Source organism: Electrophorus electricus, chromosome 1 (assembly GCF_013358815.1).
Source record: "Electrophorus electricus isolate fEleEle1 chromosome 1, fEleEle1.pri, whole genome shotgun sequence".
NCBI lineage: Eukaryota > Metazoa > Chordata > Actinopteri > Gymnotiformes > Gymnotidae > Electrophorus > Electrophorus electricus.
In genome coordinates, this window is record NC_049535.1 from 21,502,702 (window position 1) to 21,529,422 (window position 26,721).

The following is a 26,721-nucleotide window of genomic DNA, read 5'->3' on the forward strand; positions in this document are numbered from 1 at the left end:
ATCCCCCTCCTCCTCGGTGAAACAGGGAGATGATGGTGAGGGGTGCTAGAGAATTGGTCCGCATTGGGCTCAAAGATGCTTCCTTGCTAACATAATTTTCCTGTATTGTACTGTGAGGGTGTAGATATTTTGGTTGGCCGTCTAAGGTCTTCCCTAAGGTGAACTGCTCCTCCCCCCAAAAAAAAACCCCACACAGCATGTATACAGAGGACTGCCTTCACTCTACAAGTCTGAAAAACGACTCACACCCCCTGACATGGCGGAGTCATATATCAGCAGATCAAAGAGCCTGAGAGGAAGGGAGATGAGCTAGATGGTGGAGATTTAGATTGCTCTCGAGAGAAGGAGAGGGGGCAAAGACCACACGAGAACTCTAACCTCCACACACACCTGTCTTGAGGCTATGTGCTGCACCTGTGTATGAGAGAAAGAGAGCACGCAGCCCACATTAATGAAGAAACGGTCACAACCCTTTTGTCTGAGCCCCATCATGGTGAAACTGACCCCAATTGGGTGAAAAGAAAACCAGAGCCTCTTATCATGATTCAGATTTGTGATTTATACTCATTTTCCTGTGCCAGTGTCAGAAATGTATTGCTTCAAGTGGACTTATAATTTCTTATGCACAATCTTATATTTCTTTATAACTGTTTCTTTGAAGCTATAGATCAAAGATACAGCATGATGAATCTTTCAATAATGACAGGCTTAAAAGAAACCTATACTGTCATGTTTGTCTTTAAAAGGGACTTCATGGTTTGGAAGCAAGGAAAGGCTCTCAGCTGTTATCTAGGTTATGTTAAGTGCTGATGTAAGCTAACTTCCTGTGAACTGATAGTCCAATGACACACACTCACACATACACACACAGTCTGCTTTTACATGAACAAGGGGACTGTTGCCTGGCAACCAGAGGGGTCCGTGGCTAGAGAGGCACTTGGCTTCGTGTGCACAGATGCACAAGTACACACACACACACACACACAGATATGTATGTAAGTGCAGGTGTCCTTTGGGAGGAGGGAGAGAGTGACACATGACTAGAGCAGGAAGATGAAAGCTCTGCATCACCAGATCAAAGAGATAAACTTTGAGATCTACTCAAATAAAGCAGACATTAAGTTAATTTCCAACCCAGTTAGCAGTGAGTTACAGTCTCTATCTCTCACTCATGCAGACACATGTATGCACTTTGCTCAGATACAAAGAGAACATTGACAGGTCCTGTGCAATAACCTTTGAATGCATGGTTGACAATGACATAAGAGAAACACAGAAAAAGATACTATGGGAAGGTATAGGGGAGGCACACTTTCTGTTGCAGGAATAAGTGGTCATGTGTGATGTGAATACATGCCAGAACGTTAGGACAGGTCTAAATTTGCCAGCATTGGTCTCTGAGAGAGCAAAGTGTACACAGAGCATACTCAAGTAGCATGTAAACCTTGCCATGCCTCAACAAGGTTAACCATTTATTGTACAAAAACTATTATAATTTAATTTAAACTCTATTAAACTTTCATAATGCAAGACCAAGAGATACCTGTGACAGAGAGACCAGTCACTATGTACAGGAAGCCAAACAACCCCCTCATGTTTATAGTCCTTTCCCAAATTCTTTGCGCTGGGTTTGTTCTGTTAGGACTGGCATGTTTTAGTTTTTCTCTCCATTTCCCTTTGTTCGTTTGCAGACCAAAATATATGAAACATGAAAAGAAGAAAGAAAAAATCCAACTTTCCAAAACCATGCACCACATCTACAGAAGTGAGGCCAACACGTTGCTGCAGACCACAGCTAAAGTCCTGGTCACAGTCTTTTGTAGAAACATCTCCTATTATCCTTGTGTATTTACTTCGGTAAAAGGAGTTGTTACATTTAGAAATTCGGGAAAGAGTTGCAAGTCACAGTGGCTGTCGTGGTTTTAGTAAACCTGTTCAGCAGCTTTGTTGCCTGTACTTAGGAAAGTGGTGTTTAAAAAAAAAAACACAACAAAACAAAACATAAATTTAAAATATGTAAAACATGGTACTAGAACACATCTAACGTTCCAAGAGGTAACTTGCAGAGCGCATTGTGTGTATTTGTGTATACTGGCTTTTGTGTGTTTAATCACTAAACATTCCGAATGCGATCCGTTCAAGTCTTGAACAGCTTTAAGGAGAGAGAAGCTGTCAATCATGGGTTGCCGTGGGCAGTATTCTGTCTTAGTGCCGGAGGCAGGTTCAATGATAGCTCCGCCCCTTGACCCAGGACAGTGAACAGGGAAATCAGACACACTGACCTCATGACCCCATGGCTTCCTACTCTACCCTGTCTCACTCTAATGAGTAGATTCCTATTGTGTGGGTATGTGGGCGTATGGGTGTGTGCATACGAGTGTCTGTAAGAGAGTGAGCGAGAGAGTGTGTTTGTGGCAATTGTGATTGACAATTTATACCTGGGTATAATCCTTGCACCATATTAAAGATGGCCTTTTTTACATATACACGTGAGTCCACAATGAGATTGCAACACATTAAACAACATAACTTCATATAAAGACTGTTTCTTCTGTATGGGCTGGTGAGACATTCATTATCAGAATTCATATACGTTTCTGAAAATCACCAAAAAATGTTTTAAATGCATCTGTTAGCAGTACTAAAAGCTTGGATTTGCTATCAGTACTAAAAAGTACCAAAGCTTGGATTTGCTATCTTGCTAGCATGCAAAGAACCATACAGGTATCTCTCAAACTATGATTAAAGGAACAATTAATCTTACATACATATATATTATATATGATATATTGATCATATATTTATTATATACGACATAATAATCTATCTACATATATATAAATATAGATGAAAATGTAAATATTATTATTATTATTATTACTACACCACAATTAACAGAGCATTACTTATCTTGTGATACTGGTGAGAAAAAAAACAAGTTTTGCTACATATCTTGCTTACACTGTTTTGTTTCATTTTAATAATTGCTTTTATTTATTTTTTTGTTTTGTGATCCCCCGGTGGAACTGGGAGGCAACGTTCTGTCGCTCTTCCCATCTGTTGTGCACGTGTGTGCCGAACACGTTTCCACTATCAGCATCATTACCAGACCTGGTGGCTCAAAACTTCTCTGTTACATCTTCTCTCACCATTACGAATACATTTCACCCTGCATCACAAATCGTTGGACTGTGAACATTATCTATCAGTCGGCTTCCTTGAAACTTTAAAATAGTTCGTTAATTAGGCATCCCACATTTGAATATCACGTTAATGAATACTGGAAGATCTTTCAGCCACATGAAGTTAACGCTGAGAAACCTCGCCAGTAAATGAAGATAAAGCTTAAATTTCAGAGGCAAGCGCCCTCCTGTTGCAGTGGGTGAGCACAATGGCATGGTTTTGCTGACAGCTCCTGGGATTCAGCATGGCTTTGGCCCTGGGGACTGGGGGCCTTTTCTATGGGCGGGTGCAGTTACGCCCCCTTTTGATGCCCAGAGCCTCCCCGTTCCCAGAGGTTTAAGGCAGAGGCCTCTCTCTCTCTCTGTCTCTTTCTCTCTTTCTCTCTTTCTCTCTGTCTCTTTGGTTATATGGATGGTTAGGCTCTCAATTGAATAGATTATGTAGGCAAGAGACCTAGACCAGATGCATTTACAATCAATACTAGATCTAAATGGTGTTCACTGTCATTGAGTGACATGTTCAATGTGTGAGTCTGTGTGCCTTTTGTTCTGTAGATTGTAATAGGCCACTGAAACCAGTGTGAGTCTAATTAAGTTGCAGTAGGATTTAGAAAACATCTCTTTGAACTGGGGTGAATCTGGTTTGTGTTTGTGATGGACAGTCAAAAAAGGAAAGACACTCACTCATTTAGGGAAAAGTAGATCTTACCTGATGGCACAGTGCTGTGACGTTGAGATTAAAATAGTAAGATAAGATTTTTAGAAAACAGTCAGTGAGAGTTGACATTATCCAGTGACTGACTGCATGAATGTATGTATGAATATACACTGGATGGTAATTTGTTTTTTATCAGATTACTGGTGCATGCACTCTAACACACACCCACACACCCACACACAGATGCATGTAATTCATTCATTCAGGAAAATTCTCTTAAATATTCATGTTTGGCCACATGTAAGGCCAAATGGGAGGATAATGAGGACCCCTGGGACACATCCAGCACTCCCAAGAGTCTTTAATCTGCACCTGTCACAATCACACACACACACACACACACACACACACACACACACATACACACACAAACACACACATGCAGTGGACAGTCAACAATAATGGATACCCTGTTGACTGGGACCTTGTGTAGCACACACTCCCACAGAAAGACACACCAATCAACTTTGAGAGAGAAACACACAACACTGCCCATAAGTAATTGGACAGTGATGTACTTTTTGTCACTCGGATGAGATCATTGCAGACACAGAAGACCGGAGTTTGTGATGATTAAAATGGATTTTTAAACAACGAATAAAAAATTAAATCAAGAATCAAAAACAGTTTTAGGGGCTAAAATCAGAACATTAATGACTGACCGAGTCAGTCCCCTGTCCTCCACCCTGCTGATGCTCTCCAATCACAGAATCAACACTGCAGGCCTCACCGGAGAGTCAGCACCTCCTTATGTCTGCAAGTCTTATGGTGGCCATCACAAAGAAATTGCAAACAACTTATAGACTATGCTATATTGTCCAATTACTTTTATTCACTGAAATAGGGGGGTGTGTACTTACTTAAAAGGGAACTGGTTCCTTTATGACTTTCTCAATACAGACATCAAAATTAAAGCCCAAACTGAAGCTGTACTTTAGCTTTTTAGTCACTGGTTCATTGGTCATTTCAAATCCATGGTGCTGGAGCAACAAGGGCCACAGTTAGTGCAGGATGGCCCTCCGTCGGTGCTGGTTTGGGCCAGACGACTGATGTAGGACAGGCCTTTAGGGCAGCTTTGACTGAGCAGCAGCAAGACGGAGCTCAAGGATGGGGTGGTGCACACATAGGTGCAAGTGCTCCTTACAACCTGAGTATTATCTTTTACTGTTACTAGTGTTATTTGCTAGTAAGCAAAACCTAGCCAGAACATAAAAATAAATCCCACAATCATTCACACAACAGTATAAAGCACATTCCTGGAGTTCTCGAAAGCATGGAAAATGTCATTCTTATTTCATTTGTGTGCATGTGCAAATAAACGCATTCAGTAGACAAATGTCCCCAGCAGAGGCACAAGCACAGCACAGATATGAGTAACACACACAGACACACACCCACACACACACACACACACCATCCTTAAACTTCCAGATACACAGATTAATATGGATTAAGCCAATTTGCATATAAATTGTTTTATCAAATATCACTCTTTAGGATTAATGAGACAGGGTTTGTCTTGAATTGGGATTGCGGAACAGCATATGCCTTCAGTGTGACTCACTTACAGGTCGACGGACCCCCATCAATGCTATCTCCATCAACAGATGGGGATCACAGAGGAGAGGAGGGAAGAGGAAGATGTGAGAGGAAGAAGAGCAACACTCTCACATGCTTCCTTTGTCTCCCTCCTGTTTGAATGATTCTTTGTCTGATCTTGCCTTCTTGCCAGAGTCAGTTAAGAAGAGGGATGTGTGGCTGGGAATCTGCGTTAGGACAAGGCCGATGGCAGCTTAAAAGAAAAAAGGGTATGTTTGACTGGAATGCAAGCACAGAGAAAAACAGGAGGTCAGGGTAACCCGACACCACCTCTCCAGATCTACTGTCTACAGAGTTCTGTCCTGACACGTGACTCTAGTGTTCAGAGGCACAGGCAGTCTTTGGTTAGCTGAAACAGGTGTGTAAGATGAGGGTCAAAACTAAACAAATGTATGGGTTCACATATGGATGCACACACTCACACACACACACACACACACACACACACACACACACACACACACACACATATATACATAAACCCCTTTTAAAACTTGATTTGACCTGATTTTGCATGTTGGTGATCTCCTGGATTTGTGTACACACATACACATATATATATCTCATTGGATTTTCCTGGTTTACAGGGTTTACTCTTTATGAGTCTTATCCTGTTTGTTTATTGTTTATGAGTGTGTACTATTTGGGAATGGGGTATTGCTTACAGTGTCCGTGTTTAATTATTCACTTATTATTAAAACATCATAGATTTTTATGTAATAATTCAACACAACAGTTACTTTGTCATTATGTTAAGGCACTGCCCTTTTATTTCTACCAAAGAGGATCACATGAGAGAAGACGAGAGTAGTGTCAGGTCTGGACACGTTCTCGCTCTCCTTCTTTCTTTTTCTCACCTGGACAGCAGACTCACTGAGACTTCCAGCCTCTAAAGGACTTTTCTCTCTCTCTCTCTCTCTCTCTCTCTCTCTCTCTCTCTCTCTCTCTCTCTCATCTCTTTGTACTAGTACAGGTGGAGAAAGACCTGCGGGGGGCTGAGTGTCTTTTATCCCCCCCCACACACACCTGTGTGAACAGAGACATAGCAAGACTGTGAGGCTGCAGATGACAGGATTGTGAAAAACAAACAGAATTTGTGATGTCTTTTCCTATAATTACCAGGTCCCAAACAGGACAATCTCTCCCCATGGATGAATATACTATAAACTACTGATGTAATGGTGGGAAAAAACAGATCTATGCTTCTCCTGAATGTCACCCATGCTCGCTCACCCTCTCTCCACATTCATCTGCTTAGACTTTCATTACAGTTCTGATCAAAACCAGCTTGGTCACAAACATCCACTCTAACTGAAGGCATTAAAATTCATAACTTTTCTATGCAAATCTTCTGGGACGGCATGTCAATGCATCATGTCAAATTAAATGTGTCAAGCCTCTGATGGAAGGACAAAAGAGAGAAATATGAAATATATGACTTCATTAATGAAAATGTAGAAAATATAATGCGTATGATTAATAAGTGAACTTATGAGATTATATGTGATGTTAATATATTAACAATTTACTAGGGAGCTGACAAGAAGAAGGAAAAATCTCTTTCTTTCACACATTTCCTTGATTTGTTTCCTTGATTTATTTCCTTGAAATTATAGTTACAGTTCAGTAGGTATGTTAGCCTGTACATAAATTGACTGGAGCACACCTGACTTGGGCTCTATCCAGTCCTTTCTGTTGCTAAGGGTTATATTTCTGTATGGCTGCTCCTTATCCTTCAACAATGATGAAAGGATAACATTAAAAAAAAACCCCACCTGAAAAACAACATCTTAACTAATTTCCTTCTACCTTAACTACTTAATAAAACTAAACTAAATTTATTGTTTTTAAATTAGTTTTCTAATATTCATTAGTTGTTTTAGTTAAAACTGATTGACTTTCTCCCCAGAGAAATCAGCTTTTATTGCTAATCCTTCTTGTCATTTTAACATAGGAATGAACTCTCCAGAGCCTGTTCTGTCAGTTTGGCTCTTTTCCCTGAATCATGTTGGCTGTGAGCGGCCTCTACTGGAGAGGAGAGGGAAGAAGGACTACTGTGTTAAAACAGTGTATCCGATAGAAAGAGATAAGGGACGTGGAGGCTCACAGGACCTCACAGCTCAGGGTTTTTCACATTCTAAGACAACTGCAGACTATCAACCCAAATCATGAGCTGAAGCCATGTGGGAGTGGTGCTATGGTCCTCCAGCACTGGGGTTTGAGAACTTTGTTGAAATTGGTACACCAAGTCATCATTTTGCATTTTATTTGTCAGTTTCTACTATTATCTCAGTCTTGCTTACTGTTGTCTCAGTTGCAGTCACACGGCTACAGTTATATGTATTACCATGTCAAAAATATTCTTCAGTGCTCAGTATGCATAGAAAATATGCTACTTCAAAACAGAACAACTGATTATGCATCCAAAGAGCACGCATGAGACATTTGCTCCTCACTCAGCGTGATCAAGGAAGGACCACATTGCCAAAGACAGCACCTGCTGGCAAATCTGGTCCAGAGGAAGCAGTACAGTTGGATAGGCTATTTACCAGGACACAATCCCTCTGAATCAGGGCCTGTGCGAGACAACAACATTACTTGAGGGTGATGTCAGGAAGGAATATATCATCTCAGTGTCCAGAGGTGTGCCATTTTCACCTGGAGACAATGCTCTGTCAAGCTCTGTCATGCTCCGTCATGCTCCGCCATGCTGGGTCATGCTCCATCATGCTCCATCATGCTCCATCATACATACAGCTGGGATAACCAGTCTCCGTGCTCTCCACTGGACTGATCCGAGGTCATACCTGGGAAAGCAACAGTGAAGTAATGGCGTTCCGGATACTTCACCCTAAAGCACACTGTAGAGGATTGAGCAAACTGAACAATGAGAAAACCACAGCAAAACATGTTCTGGTGTTTTATGTGCTCTCTTCCACCTGATTCAGCTTGCCAGCCTATTTTTGAGCCCAACTATCTTGAAGATCTCTTATCAGTCCTGTTTTTCCAGTTTTGACAGCCATGTGAAATTAATTCCAGTTCTAATTAAACACTCTCAACTGATCATTCGAGGCATGTGAATACTGGAATACTGGAATATGGGAGCCAAGTGTGTTTAAGTTGGGTTGGAGCTAAACCTTGCAGTATGGGAAAGCTATGGGAACCACTAAAGCTTGTGAATACCTGCATGTACATTGTAATGCTTTTGATTACCTATCAGTGATTACAAGATCCAGGACTGACATTTGGATTTGAAATCCAGAACTTAGTAACTCTGTAATAGGGCATAAATAACATCATCAGTGTGCCTCAATCATAATGTTAGCTGAACCTATTTGTGTAAAAATAGTAAAGGATTTAACATCCAATCCTGAGGTGTGTGAATGTGATTTTATTTTTGGACAATCTTTTCAGATTTCAGTGTTTACTTGCCCTCCTCTAGGTAAAAGTGTACTCGTGTGCTATTGTTCTGTCAAGGGTGATGTGAGCAAGTAAGACCTGCGTGCTCGAAAGTTAAACGGCCGTGATGTGCCAACTCCTGGATCATTGCGTCCGCCTTATATGCAGCTGGAGGCGGTTTTGCGGTACTGTAACGCTGACCTTGTTTATGGAAATATCGCCATCTACTGGTGGTATTTGACTAGTAGACAAGGACACGCTTATGTTTGTCCAAAACTCATTTTGCTCGCAGTAGTTTAGCCGGTGTGTTTTGCTCTCCTTTGTCATGTGCATGTGACCCGGTGTGTCATTGGTGGGTAGCTGGAAGGCAAACTCTTCTAACTGAACGAAGGCTTGTTTGTATATGTAGGTGTGTTTGTGTGTGTGTATAGGCCGTGTATTTATAGTTAATTCTGTAGCTGTAGACCTCTGGCGCGTGGAGAAATACTGAGCTCAACAACATTTTTTAGGGGAATCAGCTCCAACTATGCTCCCATAATTGCTTCAAAATTCTTTCTATAATTGTAACCAAAACCCGTTGAGCCCACTGTCGGACCGCTACCTAGACCGTCAAGGCATGCGCCGAGCAGTGACGTCACGCCTGGTGCGATCGCTGCGCTGTAATTAGACGTGAAAGGAGAGAAAGAGGGATGGGCTGTAGAGAGAAGCATGGATGACAGGTCCGGTAGCCGCAAATTGTGACAGAGCATTAAGAGGACGCGATACTGCAGATTTCACTCTTTCATTCAGAACCAAAAAATCGATTTCTTTTTGTTTTGTTTTGTTTTTTTTTGCGACAACTCGGCTGGCGGTCATCTCAGCGAAACGGAGTCTTATCCTCAACAGTGCCCACTACTTTTGACCTGCACATCATCCACCGGACGCGGAGGAAGACACCGCACCTGTTTCTTCACTTTCCCCGTAAAAGTCACGTCTTGTTTCGGAGAGAAGCTCGCATCACGGGTTGACGAAATCGTTGCACTTACTGTAAGTGGCTAAAGGTTTGACAGCCAGAATGGAGCAATGAAGACGAATTGCTTAAAATCCGACAATCTTGTGGTTTCGTGTGGGTTCATGTATTAAATTTGTGTTTTATTTCTACGCTGTAAATCGGTTTGTTTACGCAAGGTGAACAGCAGCATTTATGAAGCAGCGTCATGGCGACGCATGCGCAGACGCACCCATTACGGCGTTGCAACAAACCACACCATCATTAGGAGTAAGATCTATTGTATGCTAGCGTTAGCTAAATATTTAGTCGTTGAATGTATGCTGATCATTTAGCGAAATAATAGTGGTTTGGAATAAAGCAAAAATGTCAGCGGCCGAGATATCAAAACCGCAAACGCCTTTCTTAGCTGTATTTGTAAATTACACCCAGTTGTTTGAATTTATTGTTTATTGAGAGGGTTTACTTGCGTCTTAGGAATGTGGACTTCCAACCTATCAGAAGTATACAAATATGGTTGTAAAAACGACTTTAACTTAAGCTCTAATTTCTGATACTTAGCAGTCAGTGGAATGTGCTCTCTCTCTCTTTCTCTCTCTTTCTTTCTCTCTCTGCTGTGAGACAATTTCCCTCTCTTTTAGGCAGCAGGAGGTGAGGTATTCTATGGCAGATCATCTGGGTAATTGGTGAGAAGTTGCCAAGCTGGACCAGCTGGATTCTGACCGGTCGAGAGCAGCTCCAGTTGAACCTGTGCACATTGGCCCTATTTTGGAGGACCAGTATGTAGGGGAAGGAATCATAGAAGCTTCACCCCTGCCACCACACACCAGTTACAGGGACGCTGAAACCATCACAGGTGTGTGTGTTCGTGTGTGTGCAATTACATGTCTATACTAACATACTGTAGCAAAAATGTACTGCTTGCTGTTTCCACCAGTCATAACCTTGTGGTTTTGGTCATGTGATAATAAATATTCTGTTCTATTCTATTCTATTCTATCCTATGTCAGCAGATTACCATTAATAAGGGTTTGCACTGATATAATCTGTAAATGTCATTTATTCAAATTTTAACCTTGCACATGTTACACAGCTCTCCATGGATCTCATTCATTCTCACTGCAGAGCTCAACAGCTCTGAAAATGAGTCTGGTGACCCTTATTTCCATTGGTTGTAATTTTTTGTGGATATCTCCATATGCCTATTTGATGTTTGTTAATTAATTGCAGTGCTTTTTGTTTCAGAACTAGCCTCTAGGGGGTGCTCTTTCCTCCTGTATAAATTTAGGTCCTCAACTCTTTAGTGCTGCACTTGGGGCACAGACGAACCTTTGCTGTTATATTATATTTGTCACATACTGCCTGGCTGCTTAGTTCTAAAAACATAGGAAGCCAAATGCAAACAATATATCTTAACTCTCCCCTCATTTCTGTCTCTTTTTTCCCTCACTCACTCTCTTTATTATGATCCCCCTTGCTAACCGTTGCTGCCTGTTCACTCTCGCTCAATCCTCATCTCGCTCATTCTTATTCTCTTCATCTTTCTGTTTCTTTCACTCTCTCTCTCTCTCTCTCTCTCTCTCTCTCTCTCTCCTTCTCTCCTGATCCTACAGATGTGTGTAACAGCACCGAGCTTCCTGAGGTGGAGATCATCAGCCTTTTGGAGGAAGAACTCCCCATATACAGGCTGAGGGCCGACTGTGTGTATGGCTATGACCATGACGATTGGCTGCACACACCTGTCATCTCTCCGGACACGCGCATCGACCTGACCTCTGAGCAGATCGAGGAGACCCTCAACTACTTCTGTAAGTGACTGGCGTGAGTTCACTGCTGCAGAGGGGCACGTGTGCGCTCAGTTACCTGGCTTCCTGTTGTATTGTCCTGCTCAGTCTGGTCTCGTCATTTAAGACCTCGGGTCATGTGTGGTTTGTAAATGGTGTTTATCTTTTGCTTCCTGTATGGGAACTAATATCTGACATTCTCTTCTTGACCCTCATGTGATGAATGGGTCACGACCTTTTTACAGTGCCATTGGTGTCCTTTCACTCCAGATGCAAGTTCCCTATTTAAACTGATCTAAAGTCAGCTTGTCCCACATGGTCTGTGCCTGTAACCATAGTGGGGGAAAAACTAAAATGGTCATAGACCAGAGGGCAAAGGTCTGTTCTTGCTGAGCTTTCTCTGAGCGGAAGGTGCTAGACTGTCTTGTCTTGGTGAGGAATTACAGAAACCATGCTACTGCCAACCTGAGTCAGATTCTACGTTTAACTAATTAGGAGCGTGGTAAATATATCTGTTATACATCTAATATTTTACTGGGTGTGTGGTTTTATGTATGTTTGTGTATTTTGTTTTCAAAGACCTTTTTTTGTTACACTGCCAGCTGGGATCATGACTGCTTTGTGAACTCATTTTAACGTGGAACTGACCATATGATAATGTAAATCATACCATGACACGTTCTGTGTTTTATTTAGATTTGAGGGGTTGCCTTCAGAGATAAACCACGCCTCCCCTTCCTGGAGGGCCCGCCCCACTGATCTGCACTGGACAGGCGCTGTTGCCGCCAGGCAGTCGATGCTAGCTTTGCTTAAATGTCAGTGGGGTTGGGCCCAGTCTCTGGTACTTTGAACTCTCTAACCACCCCGCTACCACTTCCCCCCCAGGGCCAACAGGCATGATGGGATTTGATTTTGCGGTTTAATGAGTCTGAAGATGCTCTTTGACAGTGTCTGTTGGCAAATGTCCTAACCAGATAAAATGTATAATGAAATAAATTGAAAAGTTAAAGTAAACATCATAATGTGCAGGTTGAGGGAACACAATTCTGCTGCCCAGTGTCTTTCAGGATATTTTTTCAATGTGACGAAGTGAAATATCAAATTACTGTATGTTGTTTTTTTACGCATATAGTTACATATAGTTTAGTGATGAATCTTACAGTGAAAATATCTATTTTGAATGGCAGAGTTTTGCAGATCTTTTCTTTTGTTGTCTAATATTTACAGTAATTAATTTTTGGGTAAATGCTTACCAAAAGGCTATTGCATAATTTAAGATATAATTAACTAATGATACATTTTGTTAAAGTAATAGCTTACACTGTTTAGTCTGCAAAGGTGCAGTAATATCAGTGGAATCCCAAGATGATAAACCAAGCCGCACAGTTGTCTGGGTTGCTCTGCAGGTTCATCATATATCACTATATCGCCTGAAATCCAGAACAGGGCAGAGAGAGACTCTGTGTCTGGGCCAACCACAATCCCCCTGAACTTCCTGCTCATGGTAAACCTATCATGTTCCATCCTGAGCATAGGTCCCTGGTGCACATTAAGCTGACTTCAAGTTGAATGCTTGTGCTTGTCAGAAAAATACGTTAAGAATGCATTAAGGTGTATAAAAACCACAGGCTGCATAGTGGAGTGGTTATGACTGCTATGCTCTCGCTTGTCAGTGATTTGGTTAGACAGGAAGGAAGACAGAGATTTGTCATAATGACTACGTGGGTGTTCCCTTATATCGTCCTCTGTTTGATCTTTCCCTGGCTAGTCCTGGTTTGTAGCTTTGTTACTGTTTCCCCTTCTCTGTCTGTGTGGGTCTCATTGCGTGACCAATATATATTTCCACCCCTGGGAACACACATTACACCAAACTGAGGGACATGAGGGACATGAGGGACATGAGGGACATGAGGGACATGAGGGACATGAGGGACATGAGGGACATGAGGGACATAGAGAGAGAGAGAGAGAGAGAGAGAGAGAGAGAGAGAGAGAGAGAGAGAGAGAGAGAGAGAGAGAGAGAGAGAGAGAGAGAGAGAGAGAGACCTTATGGCTAGATGTGTGTGTGACTCCATAGACAGGCAGGTATATACATCAGTAAGAGCTCTTGAGGTGTGTGATCATATTCCTGCTGCTGGGTGCAGGCAGCACTTCTGTGTGTGGTGGAATGGTTCAGTGAGCGGAGATGCATTTCTATGCCCAGACTGGCGTCACAGCATCTAATCTATAGTCTAATGGTGTAGGAATTTTTTTAAAAAGGTAAACCAGTGGGAGCCTGTAATAGAAATAAGGAAAAGCTTAGTTTGAATTCACTGAACTTATGAATTTGTAGCTGTAGTGTGGACATTTTTGAGAGTTTATTTATTTTTGTTTTAAGAGATTGATCTACATTCAGTCTACTTTTATATTCAGATAATGTGATGTCTTTGTTAATCACTGTGCCTCTAGGTAAGGTCCACGAGGAGATAATTCATTCATAAAATGCGACTCATCTCAGGTGTCCTTCCTTCCAGTGATTAGGAGGAATCAGTGCTTTTCAGTGCATGGCTGTAGTGTACTCTGTGAAAGGCATGCTACTCACGCGTGTTTTGAAAGAGTCAGATCGGTCAGTGCCCTCACACAACAAGCTTTGATTTGAAGTGTCATCAAAATGCTAGATTTAAAAAAAGATTAAAGACAAAGCTCTTATACCTCATGCTCTCTCTTACTCACACAATCTCTATCTCTCTTCCTCAATCACTTTCTCTCTCTTACTCACACACACGCTCTCTTTTTCTCTGTCCCTCCTTCCAGCATCGCTCTACTGCTGTTGGTTTTTCTCTCTCTCTCTCTCCCCCCCTCTCTTTCTATCTGTCTCTTTCTCAGTCACTTTCTCTCTCTCTCTCTCCACACTGTGGTTGCAATAGCAGTCTGGTAGCGCTCGGCGCTTTGACTTGCGGCATTGCCAGTGGAGCCTTAGCTATCTCTCGCTCTCTTAGCATGACGACCAAGGGCTCTGGCCCCCTCTCACCATGGCAACCAGCAAGGAGGGAGCAAGAGAGTGGGAGGATGCAAAAGAACGTTGGGACTGACTGCTTTGAGCTGCAGTGGCTCTGTGAGGGAGGCACCAGTGGTAACGTCTGTGAGTGTGTTTAGATGTATTTGAGGTTCATCCGAAGTTCTGTTTACGCTTTTTAGAGTGCTTTATAGTAGATATGTAATGCATTAGGCCCAATCAGTAATATAGTGAATCTGTCCTGAGTGGGCTCTATTGTCTATCTGTATTTGTTTCTTTCTTTCGGTCTACTGGCTCTTCTAGTCTTATACTGATGCATGTAGCCTTAGGTCTTTGGCAGACATAGAAACGAACCCAGTCTACTTTGTGTTTGTGTGTTTTTTAGTATGTGTACCCTTAGAATGATTTTAAAGGTACGGTGCTGTTTAAAATGTCTTTCCAGTTTCCTTAGAATATTTCACTTCACTTGAGAGTTGAGAAGTCCAGTATTTCTGAGACGTTATTTACATTTTACATTTATGTTTACATTTAAGTGTGTGAATGTTCTGTTCTTAGTGGTGGAACCTATAAATGATGAACAGAATGACTAGTCTCTTTGTTTTGCTGGACATTTAGCTTTGACCAATGGATTGTAAGGATACCAGCAGCGTGGAAGCTTTCACACGTCACTCAGAAAACCTTCCCACCTGCACCCAGAGACTCTGACCGTCTGGTTTCAGCACCTGTGTCACCGCACCCACACCAAGCTGCAGCTTCGTGTGCAGCCCCTTCCGCAGAAATGACGCTCTCGATAGCGAGCCAGGAGAATCTGATTGCTCCTCTGCCTCACGCGTTCCTCTCGATAATAAACACTGTCATATCAGACAAGCAGGAAGTGTGTCTATTTTGTGTTTGTGAATGAAGGTGATGTGGCTCTGTGAGGTGCTTGTGGGATCATGCCCTGTGAATGGGACTCTGCACGTGTGTTCTCCAGTGTGATGAGTTAGCCGATCTGACTCTGTCTGACTGTGGATGTGAGTTGCTAGGTAACGTCACCGTGGCGGCGGTCGATCCTGTCTGGCTGGGCAGTGATGTTAGAAGATGATATAATCTGGGGAATAGCGTGTGTCGGCTCACATGGTGCTGGTCATACAACTTGGCTTGCTGTGGTATAGACCTTATCAGAACAGCACTGGAATAATTTTAAAAGTAAACTTTGTCCTCACAGCTGAAATTTTATACATTGCATTCCAAAATATAGTACATATATAAATGCCTACTTTAGGACTTGGTGTAATGAATTACTTTACTGCTTATTTATGTAACTTTGGTTATTGTGCATTTAGAAGATCAGAAGGGCACCGTTTATCATTGCCTGGTCTTTGCTGTGTCCCTCTGTCCTACCCATAGTGCTATGTGCAGAGCGAGTAGGCCAGATGACTAAGACCTACAATGACATCGACGCTGTCACCAGACTTCTGGAGGAGGTGAGTTACGTTATGCTTGAATACTTGAAAGGGATGGGAGCTTGTTGGTGTTTAATTTCTTTTCATTTTGTTTGATAGATAGCATTTATTTAGTCAGGTAACTCACCCTGTGATTGGTTTATGAGCTATTTGATGTTGAGATGAATGAGGTTTCATCAGGGCATCTAAAGGGAAAGCAGTTATCTAGAAACGCATAGTTCATGTAATTTACATATCAGCGTCTATAGTTCTAAAAACATATTTAAGATTTCAAACAAAACTACCTTTCTAAGTCCTTTTAAGTCCTTTCTAAGTCCCCTCAAGATAAAGTGACATGATAACTACCAAAGTGCCAAAGTTCGTTTTTGGAATAGGATAGTTAGATTAAATAAAAACGGCTCCTTGATTCAGATCTGTCCATTTGTAGGCTAATTAGTTTGTGCTACAATGCATAATATTTAGCTTTTTGAATAAATGTACCCCAGTAAGTCTGGTGTCTTAGTGCTAGTTTAGAGTATTGCTACTTATAAGACATTGTACCCTTTCTAGGCATTACTGTAATTAACTATTTTTACAGCCACCTTCCTAAATATTTCTCTCTGGCTGTACAGAAAGAGCGGGACCTGGAGCTGGCGGCCCGGATTGGCCAGTCCCTCCTGAAGAAGAATCGCGCCCTGTCCGAGCAGAACCAATACCTGGAGGAGCAAGTTGTCAACATCAGAGAAGAGGTGAGATGGGTCAACCAATCAGAATCCAGTGCTCCCTGAAGCAGAGTGGTGACCTTTTCTTCTTCTGGATTTGATAAAAGATTTTAACTGGCTGTAGTAGGTGTTGGACCAAAATGGTGCAAAAACCTGGATTGACTGTATCAAGTGATTATCATAAATCCTTGATCGTATTTAAAAAACGTCTTGTTTAGACAGAGTATATAAGTTCACCCTTCATCTTATGATTACAGACAATGGTTTTTACTTATTAAAAACATCTTTGACTCTCTCTCTCTCTCTCAGGTTACTCAGTTGCATCATGAGCTCAACCTGAAGGATGAGCTTCTGCAGATCTACACCAACGCAGCAGAAGAGAGTGAGGAGGAAGCATCTCCCACGTCAGTCCACTCTCTTTCCCATCTGCTTTTTCTTTAAAGTTTCCCAATAGCAGTGTTTGAGCAACCACCTGCCGTGGTGGTTCCCATAGTTCAGTGTGGTGTCCTAAAGAGTTTAGCAGCAAGCCTAATCAAACTCTCCAGTCCAATCAAAAGCTCCTTGATTGCCTGGATCAGGTGTAGGGTGACCTGGATCATGTCTAAAACCTGGCCTAGATGAGGGGGCCCCTGAGGACTGGATTGGGAACCTCTGGGTTAATCAGCTTGTCCCAGGTGGCTACTCAATACAGGCTATAGAATAACTGTTGGTAATAAGTTATATTTTGGTAAATTTTATTATTATTATTTATTTTCTTATTATGCAAATGAACAGTCAGTGTGACATACCCACACATACCCAAAAATGTTTGTAAAATGTTTAAATGGTGAGTGTGGATGTGGATTAATGAGAAAAAGGTATATCTATATGTGCAATCACTGTTCACTGTGACAGTCAGTGCAGTGTTGCTCAAAAGAAGACCATAAATAAAACTGAATGATTTGAATTGCTCTGTTGTGTTTCCTGGGTCAGGGGTCAGCACAGCAGGGTGGCAGTGGCAGTGGCAGTGGTGAGTGGGTCGTCCCTCAACGTCCTGCAGCGGAAACTCAGAGACCTGGAGGAGGAGAACCTCTCTCTCAGATCAGAGGTACACACACAGGCAGTCATGCAGATGACTGATGACCAGTGCGCACACACACACACACACACGCACGCACACAGGCAGTAACACAAATGACTTATGCCCTGATACACATGTACATGTTTCTCTGTCGTGCACACGCGCAAAAGTTTAACAGAAAACTGACTTCCTATCCAACCAGTCTTACTGGTGACATTAATTTGTGTAGTGTCATGTTCAATCAGGACTGGACATTTTTTTGTGCGTGTGCGTGTGCGTGCGTGCGCGTGTGCGCGTGTGCGTACGTGCGTGCGTGTGTGCGTGCGTGCGTGCGTGTGCGTGTGCGTACGTGCGTGTGTGTGTGTGTGTGTGTGCAGGCGAGCCATCTGAGGTCAGAGACGGAGACATATGAGGAGAAAGAACAGCAGCTTGTTAACGATTGTGTGAAGGAACTCAGTGAGTTGAGAAGCATTATGCACATATGTACAATATCTTTAGTGCTGTTTAATGTGACTGCAATTGTTGCTCTATTGCCACCCCCTCCGCTCTCTCTGTCTCGCTCTACATTTCTCTACCCCCTTACTCTCTAGAGCAGTCCAGTCTCCAGATCTCATCCATAGCAGAGGAGTTGGCCAGAAAAACCGAGGATGCCTCTCGACAGCAGGAAGAGATCACACATTTGCTCTCACAGATAGTGGACCTACAGAAAAAGGCCAAAACTGTGAGAGGCTGCAAGAACACAGAAATCGCTCAGAAAGAAAAATCACTTAACATTGTGTTTGTGTGTGTGACTCTGCAGGAACATTTGTGTGTTTGTTTGTTTTATAGTGCGCACTGGAGAATGAAGAGCTCTCACAGCATCTCATAGCAGCTAAAGATGCCCAGAGACAGCTCACAGCCGAGGTACTGCACTAGTTTCACCTCAGAGGTGCATAACTCAGTAATGTTTGACCTTTTGACATCCTACTCAGCATTGACAGTCCAAGCCTCTGTCCTGTTCTTTTGTACTTCTAGATGCTAACTGCTTATTAAACTACTTTTACCTCTCTGAAACTCCTCCAAATGGTTTCATAGTGGAATGTTTTTAGAACCTTGTTTATTTCATACACCCAAAAAAAAAAGCATCTCATCTTATTTTCAAACACACCCCCACACACACAAACAGCTCCAGGATTTGGAAGAGAAGTATTTGGAGTGTATCGAGATGCTGCATGAAGCTCAGGAAGAGCTGAAGAACCTGAGGAACAGGAGTGTGTCTGCTGGAACACCACGACGCTACCATCCCCTTGGACTGTTTCCAATGGTGAAAACACCCAACGTGCGCGCGCACACACACACACACTGGTCAAAATTTGTTCTTTAGCGCCTAACACCTTGTGTGTGTGTGTGTGTGTGTGTGTGTGTGTGTGTGTGTGTGTGTGGTAGGACTCGCTGGCAGCTGAAATTGAGGGATCCATGAGGAAGGAGCTGAGTCAGGATTTCCCTGAACTGGAGGAGCAGAAGTATGCACCCTTAGTTCCTCTGCCATCCTGCCTTCTGCTGGGCTCCTCTCTCTGTTAGTCGGGAACTCGCCACGGATGCTTTCTCTTTTTCTTTGCTTCTTTTTTCCTCCCCGTGTCAGAGATACCGTTCTCTCTCTAAGTGATAAAGATGCATTTTAGCTCCCTGCGATAAAGACCCTTAATCAATCATAACAATATGATTTTAAGAGAAGATATTGTCTGTCTGTGAGCAGCAAAAGAGAAAGAAACTGAGAACGAAACTTGTTACTAAATCTAAGTACACGTTAAATCTGGGTCCAGCTCAGTTCAGTATCACACATTATGAAAGCAAAAAATTTGTTTTTATGACATGCTAAACCGATGAGCAAATTGCAGTTTAATACTGAAAAAACTGCCAAATTTTTAAATGATTCTTTTGGAAAGAGACATTCTTACATTATCAGATTTTTAGATTGCTAATTAATGTGTTGTCAGTAGCCTGTAACCTGGCTCTGAGTTTATTGCCCTATTCCCCCCTAATGGAATAATAGACTTGTTTACAGGATCCTTCAATTCAGTTATGGTCCTCAAAATAATTTTAATTTGAAACATTCTAGATTAATTGGAGGGTAGATTAGAACCATACTCTGTCTGGTCCAAGCCAGTGGGTTTTTGTTTGACACCCTTGCTGTACATGATACTGGTGGTGTTTATCAAGGTATTCCGTATGTGTTGGCAGGGTCCGTCATAAGCGTGTGTTTGAGACCGTCAAAAACATTAACCAATCAGTCAGACAACGCACGCCAGCTCCACCTCCTGCTAATATTCCAGGGTCCAATCAGATGCTCTCCTCTTTAAGCCCTGCCCCCTCTGACAATAGTGGCAACAACATAACTACCCTTGACAACCGTGCTCAGAGCATACTCCTAGAGGCGGAGTCAGCAGACAACAGGTAAGTGCAGCTTAGTTGAGTTTCCTCAAAGCACTATTCCACTTAAGTGTCATAAATCCAATTTTAATAACTCTTACTGAATTGGAGATGATTGAATATTGAATTTGAGGTATGCTGTAGTTTGAATTATATACATCTGCGTAACTATCACAGCCTCTTTGACCCTAATTTTAATAACATCCTGTTGTCTCATTCTGATCCCAGACATCCTTCATCCTGTTTCATTTTTAAAAAATTTCTCAACTGTGATTCATTAATGATCTGGATACCTGATGTTCTCACATATATAAGAAGTGGGAATCCAGCAACACACTGCATGTGATTGACTGTGGCGGCTGATGCTCCTGTGTGTGCTGGTGTGATTTGTGAATGGGCACCAGTTCGGACGGCCCAGAGAAGCGTTCCTGCTCGGAGGACCTGAAGCTGGCGCTCCGGCGACTGTCGCTGCGGAGACAGAACTGTTTGAGCGAGCGGCGTTTCTTCGAGGAGGAGCGTGAGAGGCGGCAGCGCGATCCCCCAGGGCTCCGGGATGGGGGGCGCTACACCCATGCCCTTGTGCCCACCGACAGCATCATGTCCTTGGGCTCGTGGCCCAGCCGCCCCTACCTGCCCGACAAGCTCCAGATCGTCAAGCCACTGGAAGGTGACCAAAAAAATATAATTCCGTCCTTCGCCACGCCCATCACTGCCATACAAGGCCCCTCCCCCCTCCATAATGCCTTTTAACTCATTGTGGACAATCATACACTCCTGCATCAGAGTCACAGCCCTGGTTAATGTTACTATAGTAGCGCACAGTTAGTAGTTTTATTAAATATGGTTACCAAAACATTGTTCAGCCACATGTAAATGGAAGTTTTGGAACTTTTCCAGTATGAATTAATTGAAATATCCTGTGAGACTGAGAGACAAAGAGATTTAGTTTAAGATATTCTAAAGGCCAAACCTTTTAGAGAAGTTAATCCTCAGGCAGTGTGGAGATCCCTTTCTTCTCTGGGCACCACTGTATCCCATCCTGCAGTTGGTCCTTGTTTTTACTGAGGAGTAACTTGTAAGTAACCAGGAGTAACCAAACTGATCCAGAGCTGGAACCAGTGAAGACTTGCATCTGTTGGGTCGCAAACGGTACTGATTGGTTGCCACAAAAGCTCAAGCCCCTTTGTGGATGAGAAAAGTCATTACTGGAGTCAGAGAGGCTCAGACATGTATGCTGCTTCAGATGCAATCTAATCCCTTCTCCTGTTTAGATTTTTCTAATTCGTAGAACTACTGTTAAAATGTAATGGCAGCTAAGAGTCCAAAAATATTCTAGTTCATTCTAGTCCAGATGTAAAATATTTATAAAATTATCGCCTGATACTGTTAACAAGGTGTTTTGATGTATTGTTTTGGTTTTTGTTTTTAGTTGGTAATGTTCAGCTGCTAACAGAATGGTAGAGTTTTATGGTTGGCACTGATGTGTGCGCTGCATGTCGTCTGTTTATTTGCTTTGAGGAAGCTGTCATGGAACACGCATCACAATCATGTAATATATTAGTACTGGACTGCGTCTCGTCATTCCAGGTATTTTTAGTTTTTTTTTTTTTTTACATTTTTTTTTTTAAGTCCGTTAGTCAAACTGAACTAAAGAAACTGTAATAATTTAATTATTATGTTTTTGTTAAAAAGATGTCTTGTGGCACATATTATTTGTTGATGTTATCTAGCTGTTTACTGCTGCCTGCTGGTGAAATGAAATAATAAGTTTTGAATGCCCCTTACCAATCATCTTCATCTTCTTTACTTCTTTATTGTACATTTTCATCTTTTTTTTCCATCTTTAAAAAAATCATTTGCTCCATTACTCAATGCTAGCATTATTTTGTTACCTTTTTTTAAAATGTACTTTTTATTATTATTAAACTTTCTTTATCAAACTTGGTTGACAAACAAGGTAATTTGTATATTTTCCAGAGTACCCTTTATCCGTAATACATAATATTGTACATGCAATATATTACAATAATTTCATATTTATTGTAATATCGACAACATTAGACATTTAGACGAATATTTAGATTTGTTGTAATAATCTTTTACATTTCACTTTCTCTCTCTCTCTCTCTCTCTCTCTCTCTCTCTCTGCCCTCTCTCCCTGCCTCAGGTTCTGCTACTCTGCTGCACTGGCAGCAGTTAGCCCAGCCTAACCTGGGGGGTATTCTGGACGCACGGCCTGGTGTGGTCCCTAAGGGCTTCCGTCCGCTGGAGCTGGAGCTGGAGGAAGTGTACCACTACGCCGAATACGAAGAGGACGAACCGGGAGAGCAATACTTTCAGAATCTCCCTAACACCTCCACGCCCAATCGCAGTGTGCCTCCCAACCTCAGCCACGCCTCCTCAGCTTCTCCCTCCCCCTGCCTCAGCACAGGCCACGCCTCCATGGAATTCGCAGGTGAAGCTGTTCCACTACCTGGTTAGCTAAATGCTCTGTGAAAATGCCAACTGGTTAATGGATCACAGAATATTATATTACTGCATAATAGTATGGGGGAAAAAATGGTTAAATTCACAGACCTGCTTTCTCAAAAATGATGGATTTTGCAGATTTTAGAAAACAAGTGCTAATGCATTTATTAATTATACAACATTCAGCAACATAGCTAGGTTAGTAACTTATCCCCACCAGTCTAGTCTGCCATGCTAAAGCTACCTGAAAGGCTACCTTGATGGCTGAGTGGTAAGCACTTAACATCCATGTTTCATCTTCTCTTGCTGAGGTGATAGAGCAGGTCAAGTTTCTAAAACATCCATAGCTACAGGCATACCCAGTAGTTTGTGTTTTTGTTCAGATGTGTATACGTTATACACTTCTAAACGAGACTATTAATTTGATGCATTCAGATCCAGTTATTTACTTGAACAATGAATCTGAATTGGTGCATTTTCTCATTTTGCAGCGTTTTATCCGGGTAAGTGCATGGCTCACACAAGCTCCACCTACACTTTTACTACCTGTAAGATTCTCCACCCATCTGACGAGCTGACCAGAGTGACTCCAAGGTGAGAGGAACACTCCATTCCTGCAGTTTTATACAGTAAACGTATTTTAAGGTTTACCCAGCAAAAGATAGCGGAACGCATGAGAGTGAGGGCAATCTGTATTCTTTAGTTCCTCCTATTTTCTGGCATTTTCTTTTTCTCTGTATTTCTGTCTTCATGCTGTGCCCTCTCTGTCCCCATCCAGTCTAAATCCCACCCCCATGTCCTCCTGTGTGATGTCACCCAGTCGTCTCTCCACCCCTGTGGCCACGCCCTGCACCCCGCGCCGCCTGAGCCTTTCCCAGTCCCAGTCCTTCACAAACCTGCGGGACTCCACCAAGACCTTCAGCACCTCACTGGGGTTAGTGCGCCTTCTGCAGGAGCGGGGTATTTCCGCCGCCGTCTACCAGCCGCAGAGCTGGGACAGGGGCAGTGGTGGCGTCCTCTTCTCTACCTCTGTCCTCCCTTGCCCCCCTCCGGACCCCCGTAAGCCAACCACCCCTCCCAGCTCCCCCAGTCTCTGCAGCCAGAGCCCGGGGGGCACCGCGGTGGATGAGGATGCCGCCTTCTCTTTCAAAAGCCCCTCCTACGAGAACTTCCTAGCCTCTAAGCCAGCACGGTCCATTCTCAAGGAGGTGGCAGGGGTGTCTGGGGCCCAGGCGAAAGACTGCGAAAGCCAGACGGATGTGAGTGTGTCCCACCTGAACCTGGTGGATAAGCTAAAGAGGTTGGGATTGGCCAGTCCGGGAGCATCTGGAACAAGTGCGGGAGGGATCAGAAGGCCAAGCCCAATTCTGGGTCCTCTTGGTGGACTGCGGAGCGCAACGTCTCCCTTCACTCCTCTGAATGAAGGCCTAAGGCGCAATCGAAGCTACCCAGCTGTGGTGGGAGCCAGCATGGCAATGAAGGGCCCCGGGCCCCAAGAAGACGAGCTGCTTCTAGCGCCAAAGCTGCCCAAGCAGACCAGCCTCAAATAACATACTGTCACCACACACACACACACACACACACACACACACTACTGTAATGTATATTATTTGAAATCACTCAAATACAAAAATCAAGCTCATGACAATTTATTATATGCACTGAAGCACTTATGTATTATTTACACAAAGAAAACTGCTTCATGTGTTAATTTGGTCCCTTGTTCATTTCCTGTCTGCTTCTCTGTACATAGACCTACATTCCACCATCGAGCAGCCTGGTACCATTCTGTGTAAAATATCTCGGTAAAAGTTCTTCTGGGAAGCCCAAAACACTTCTTCCACCCAGACCTTATCAGCATAACCCTTAGCGATACCAACATTAATCCATACAAAAATCAGTCTTCATTATTATGGTCATACTATTAATTAAAAACACCCTGCTTTATATTGTGTATCTCACAGTACACCAATGTAACTACACTAAGCCTGATGGCTGGTCTACCTGGCACTTGTACTGGTGATTAGCTCAGCTACGCCAAGGGTTCTGCTGCACTGTAAAACTACTGCTATGAACATTCCCCATTTAGCACTTTGGTTGTCATTGTCTGTGTCTCCAGCGCTTTGGTTGTCATCTTCCATATTTTTAGTGGAGTAAAAGTAGGTCACAGGTAAGTTCAGCTTGTAGTTGCTGACAATAACTATACCAATTCTACACCACCATGACTGGACATCTGGAAAGCTTCTCTAGAGAGTAGGACTCCAGTTTAAATCATGCTAATGTGCCTAACAATGAACAGGAACTCACAGCACCAGTTAACATAAAGGTGTGTGTGATGTTAACTGGTGACTGGTTTAAGACGAGTAACTTTTGCATTTTTGCCTCAGCTATGCCATTAAAAGCTGGGTGTTCTGACTGTGTTTGTCCTACTTATTGAGCCAACACCTGACCACTCTTGGGTTTAAAGTGTTTCTCGTTAGCATTTCACATTCATTGGTGTGTCTTTGTTTAAAGATTTCTTCTATTTGTAATGTTGATTTAAATAATTTTCAGATATAATTGCCAATGTTTATTTTTTCCTTTCTGTATTTCAGAAGTGTGTTTGGCAATCTGAGTTGCCAAAAATTGTTTTTTGTTCATCATCTGTGGCTTCTCGTTGTGGAGCCCATTCAGTACAGCTGGGTAGGCTAAACCTGCTATGCTTCAAAAATACATCTGATCTGTTCACTGTGGTGGGCTGCCTCAGCAATGCAGGATCACTGATAAAGAAGGCCAAAGCTCACTTGCCCTGGAGCTGCATTACATTTTGTATTGCTCATCTAGAAGCCTGTTGGACAGTAAATGTTAAGACATGTAGTTCTTTTCTAATCCGTATGCACAGTACATAAAACCCCCTCCCCTATTTGTCACTCAGAAACTGCTCGTACAATGAGATTGAGGTGCTTTTTCATGACCACGGCGACTATTCAACATTCAAATAAACATGCAGTCATACTTTGTCACAATATGAGAAATTTCACTCTTAAGCTTTTCATTAATCTATTCATTAAATTTCTGAAGGATAAATGGGCCAGTAGAAAAATGGGCTTAATAACGATAGTACAGAAGTAAAACTTATTCACATGGTAGGTAAAATGTAGAGAGTAAATAAACATGTCACGCCGGTAACCAGCGTTATGGTGATGGGTGGATTAATGGCTTAACCTTGTATGTTGTATGTTAGTTCTAATGTAATAGCGCTGGATTTATTTGAGAAAATGGGCGCTTTGATTCGTGTTGTTAATTTCCACGTTAATGTTTTCACCAGTCTCATCTGAAGTGTAGGGAAAAGGTTGAGTACTTTATTGATTGGTAGGCCCAATTATGCTTATTTACTCAATAATTAATTTTATTGTCAAAAAATTATTTGTCTTTGTCAAAAGGTCTATTTGCAAGTGTGGTGAACGTAATTCTTACATTTGAACAATGATTATTCTTTTGTGTTTTTTATACTGTGTTATTAAATAAGACTAAATTGGACATGGGTACCTGTAGTAGTACGCAATAACACTTACTGTAAACGTCTGACAAACGTTAGCAATAAAGCCAAAAACAAACATGCTAAAACCAGATTAGCCTCGGTTGTTTCTAACTCCTGCCACTAGAGGGGGCTGTTTGTTTGCTTTGTTTATACTTGTACATCGTGTCGTACTGAATTGGTTACTGTGAAATTCTGTATTTTATACGTTTGAGACGTCCTGTAAGCATGCATGACTGGCTGTTTTTTTTTAAGTATAACTTGCAGATGAGATAAAGCAGTCCACACCAGCAGTACTGAGTCGTCACGTATCTTACAGACAGGTATTCCATTACAGAATTCTTATTACTTATTCAAATTTGTATCTTTTAATTTAATCCAGAGGATTACTATATTAAAGTAACACCACCTAATATTTTGGATTAATTTTTAAGATTGGCCTTGGATTCGTTTTT

At 42.3% G+C, this 26,721-nt stretch overlaps 1 protein-coding gene across 1 annotated transcript; it reads left to right on the forward strand.

The window, feature by feature from the left end:
* Nucleotides 1-10,589: 10,589 nt before the first annotated feature.
* On the forward strand, nucleotides 10,590-26,358 carry trak1b (trafficking protein, kinesin binding 1b). Its single transcript, XM_027014423.2, has 16 exons — nucleotides 10,590-10,742; nucleotides 11,500-11,694; nucleotides 16,055-16,131; nucleotides 16,722-16,838; nucleotides 17,121-17,215; nucleotides 17,784-17,898; nucleotides 18,249-18,327; nucleotides 18,462-18,592; nucleotides 18,700-18,774; nucleotides 19,037-19,174; nucleotides 19,297-19,373; nucleotides 20,092-20,304; nucleotides 20,685-20,947; nucleotides 22,448-22,735; nucleotides 23,241-23,343; nucleotides 23,528-26,358. Exons 3-16 carry the CDS (start codon nucleotides 16,081-16,083, stop codon nucleotides 24,297-24,299), a joined length of 2,517 nt encoding a protein of 838 aa, XP_026870224.2. The 5' UTR covers nucleotides 10,590-10,742; nucleotides 11,500-11,694; nucleotides 16,055-16,080; the 3' UTR covers nucleotides 24,300-26,358.
* The last annotated feature ends 363 nt before the right edge of the window (nucleotides 26,359-26,721 follow it).

What these genes read in the sequence shown, in the direction of transcription:
- trak1b (XM_027014423.2), top strand. Translation starts at nt 16,081, where the DNA reads ATGACTAAGACCTACAATGACATCGACGCTGTCACCAGACTTCTGGAG. An exon ending in CCTGAACTGGAGGAGCAGAA is followed by an intron (nt 19,374 to 20,091) that starts GTATGCACCCTT and finishes ATGTGTTGGCAG; the next exon opens with GGTCCGTCATAAGCGTGTGT. An exon ending in GCGGAGTCAGCAGACAACAG is followed by an intron (nt 20,305 to 20,684) that starts GTAAGTGCAGCT and finishes AATGGGCACCAG; the next exon opens with TTCGGACGGCCCAGAGAAGC.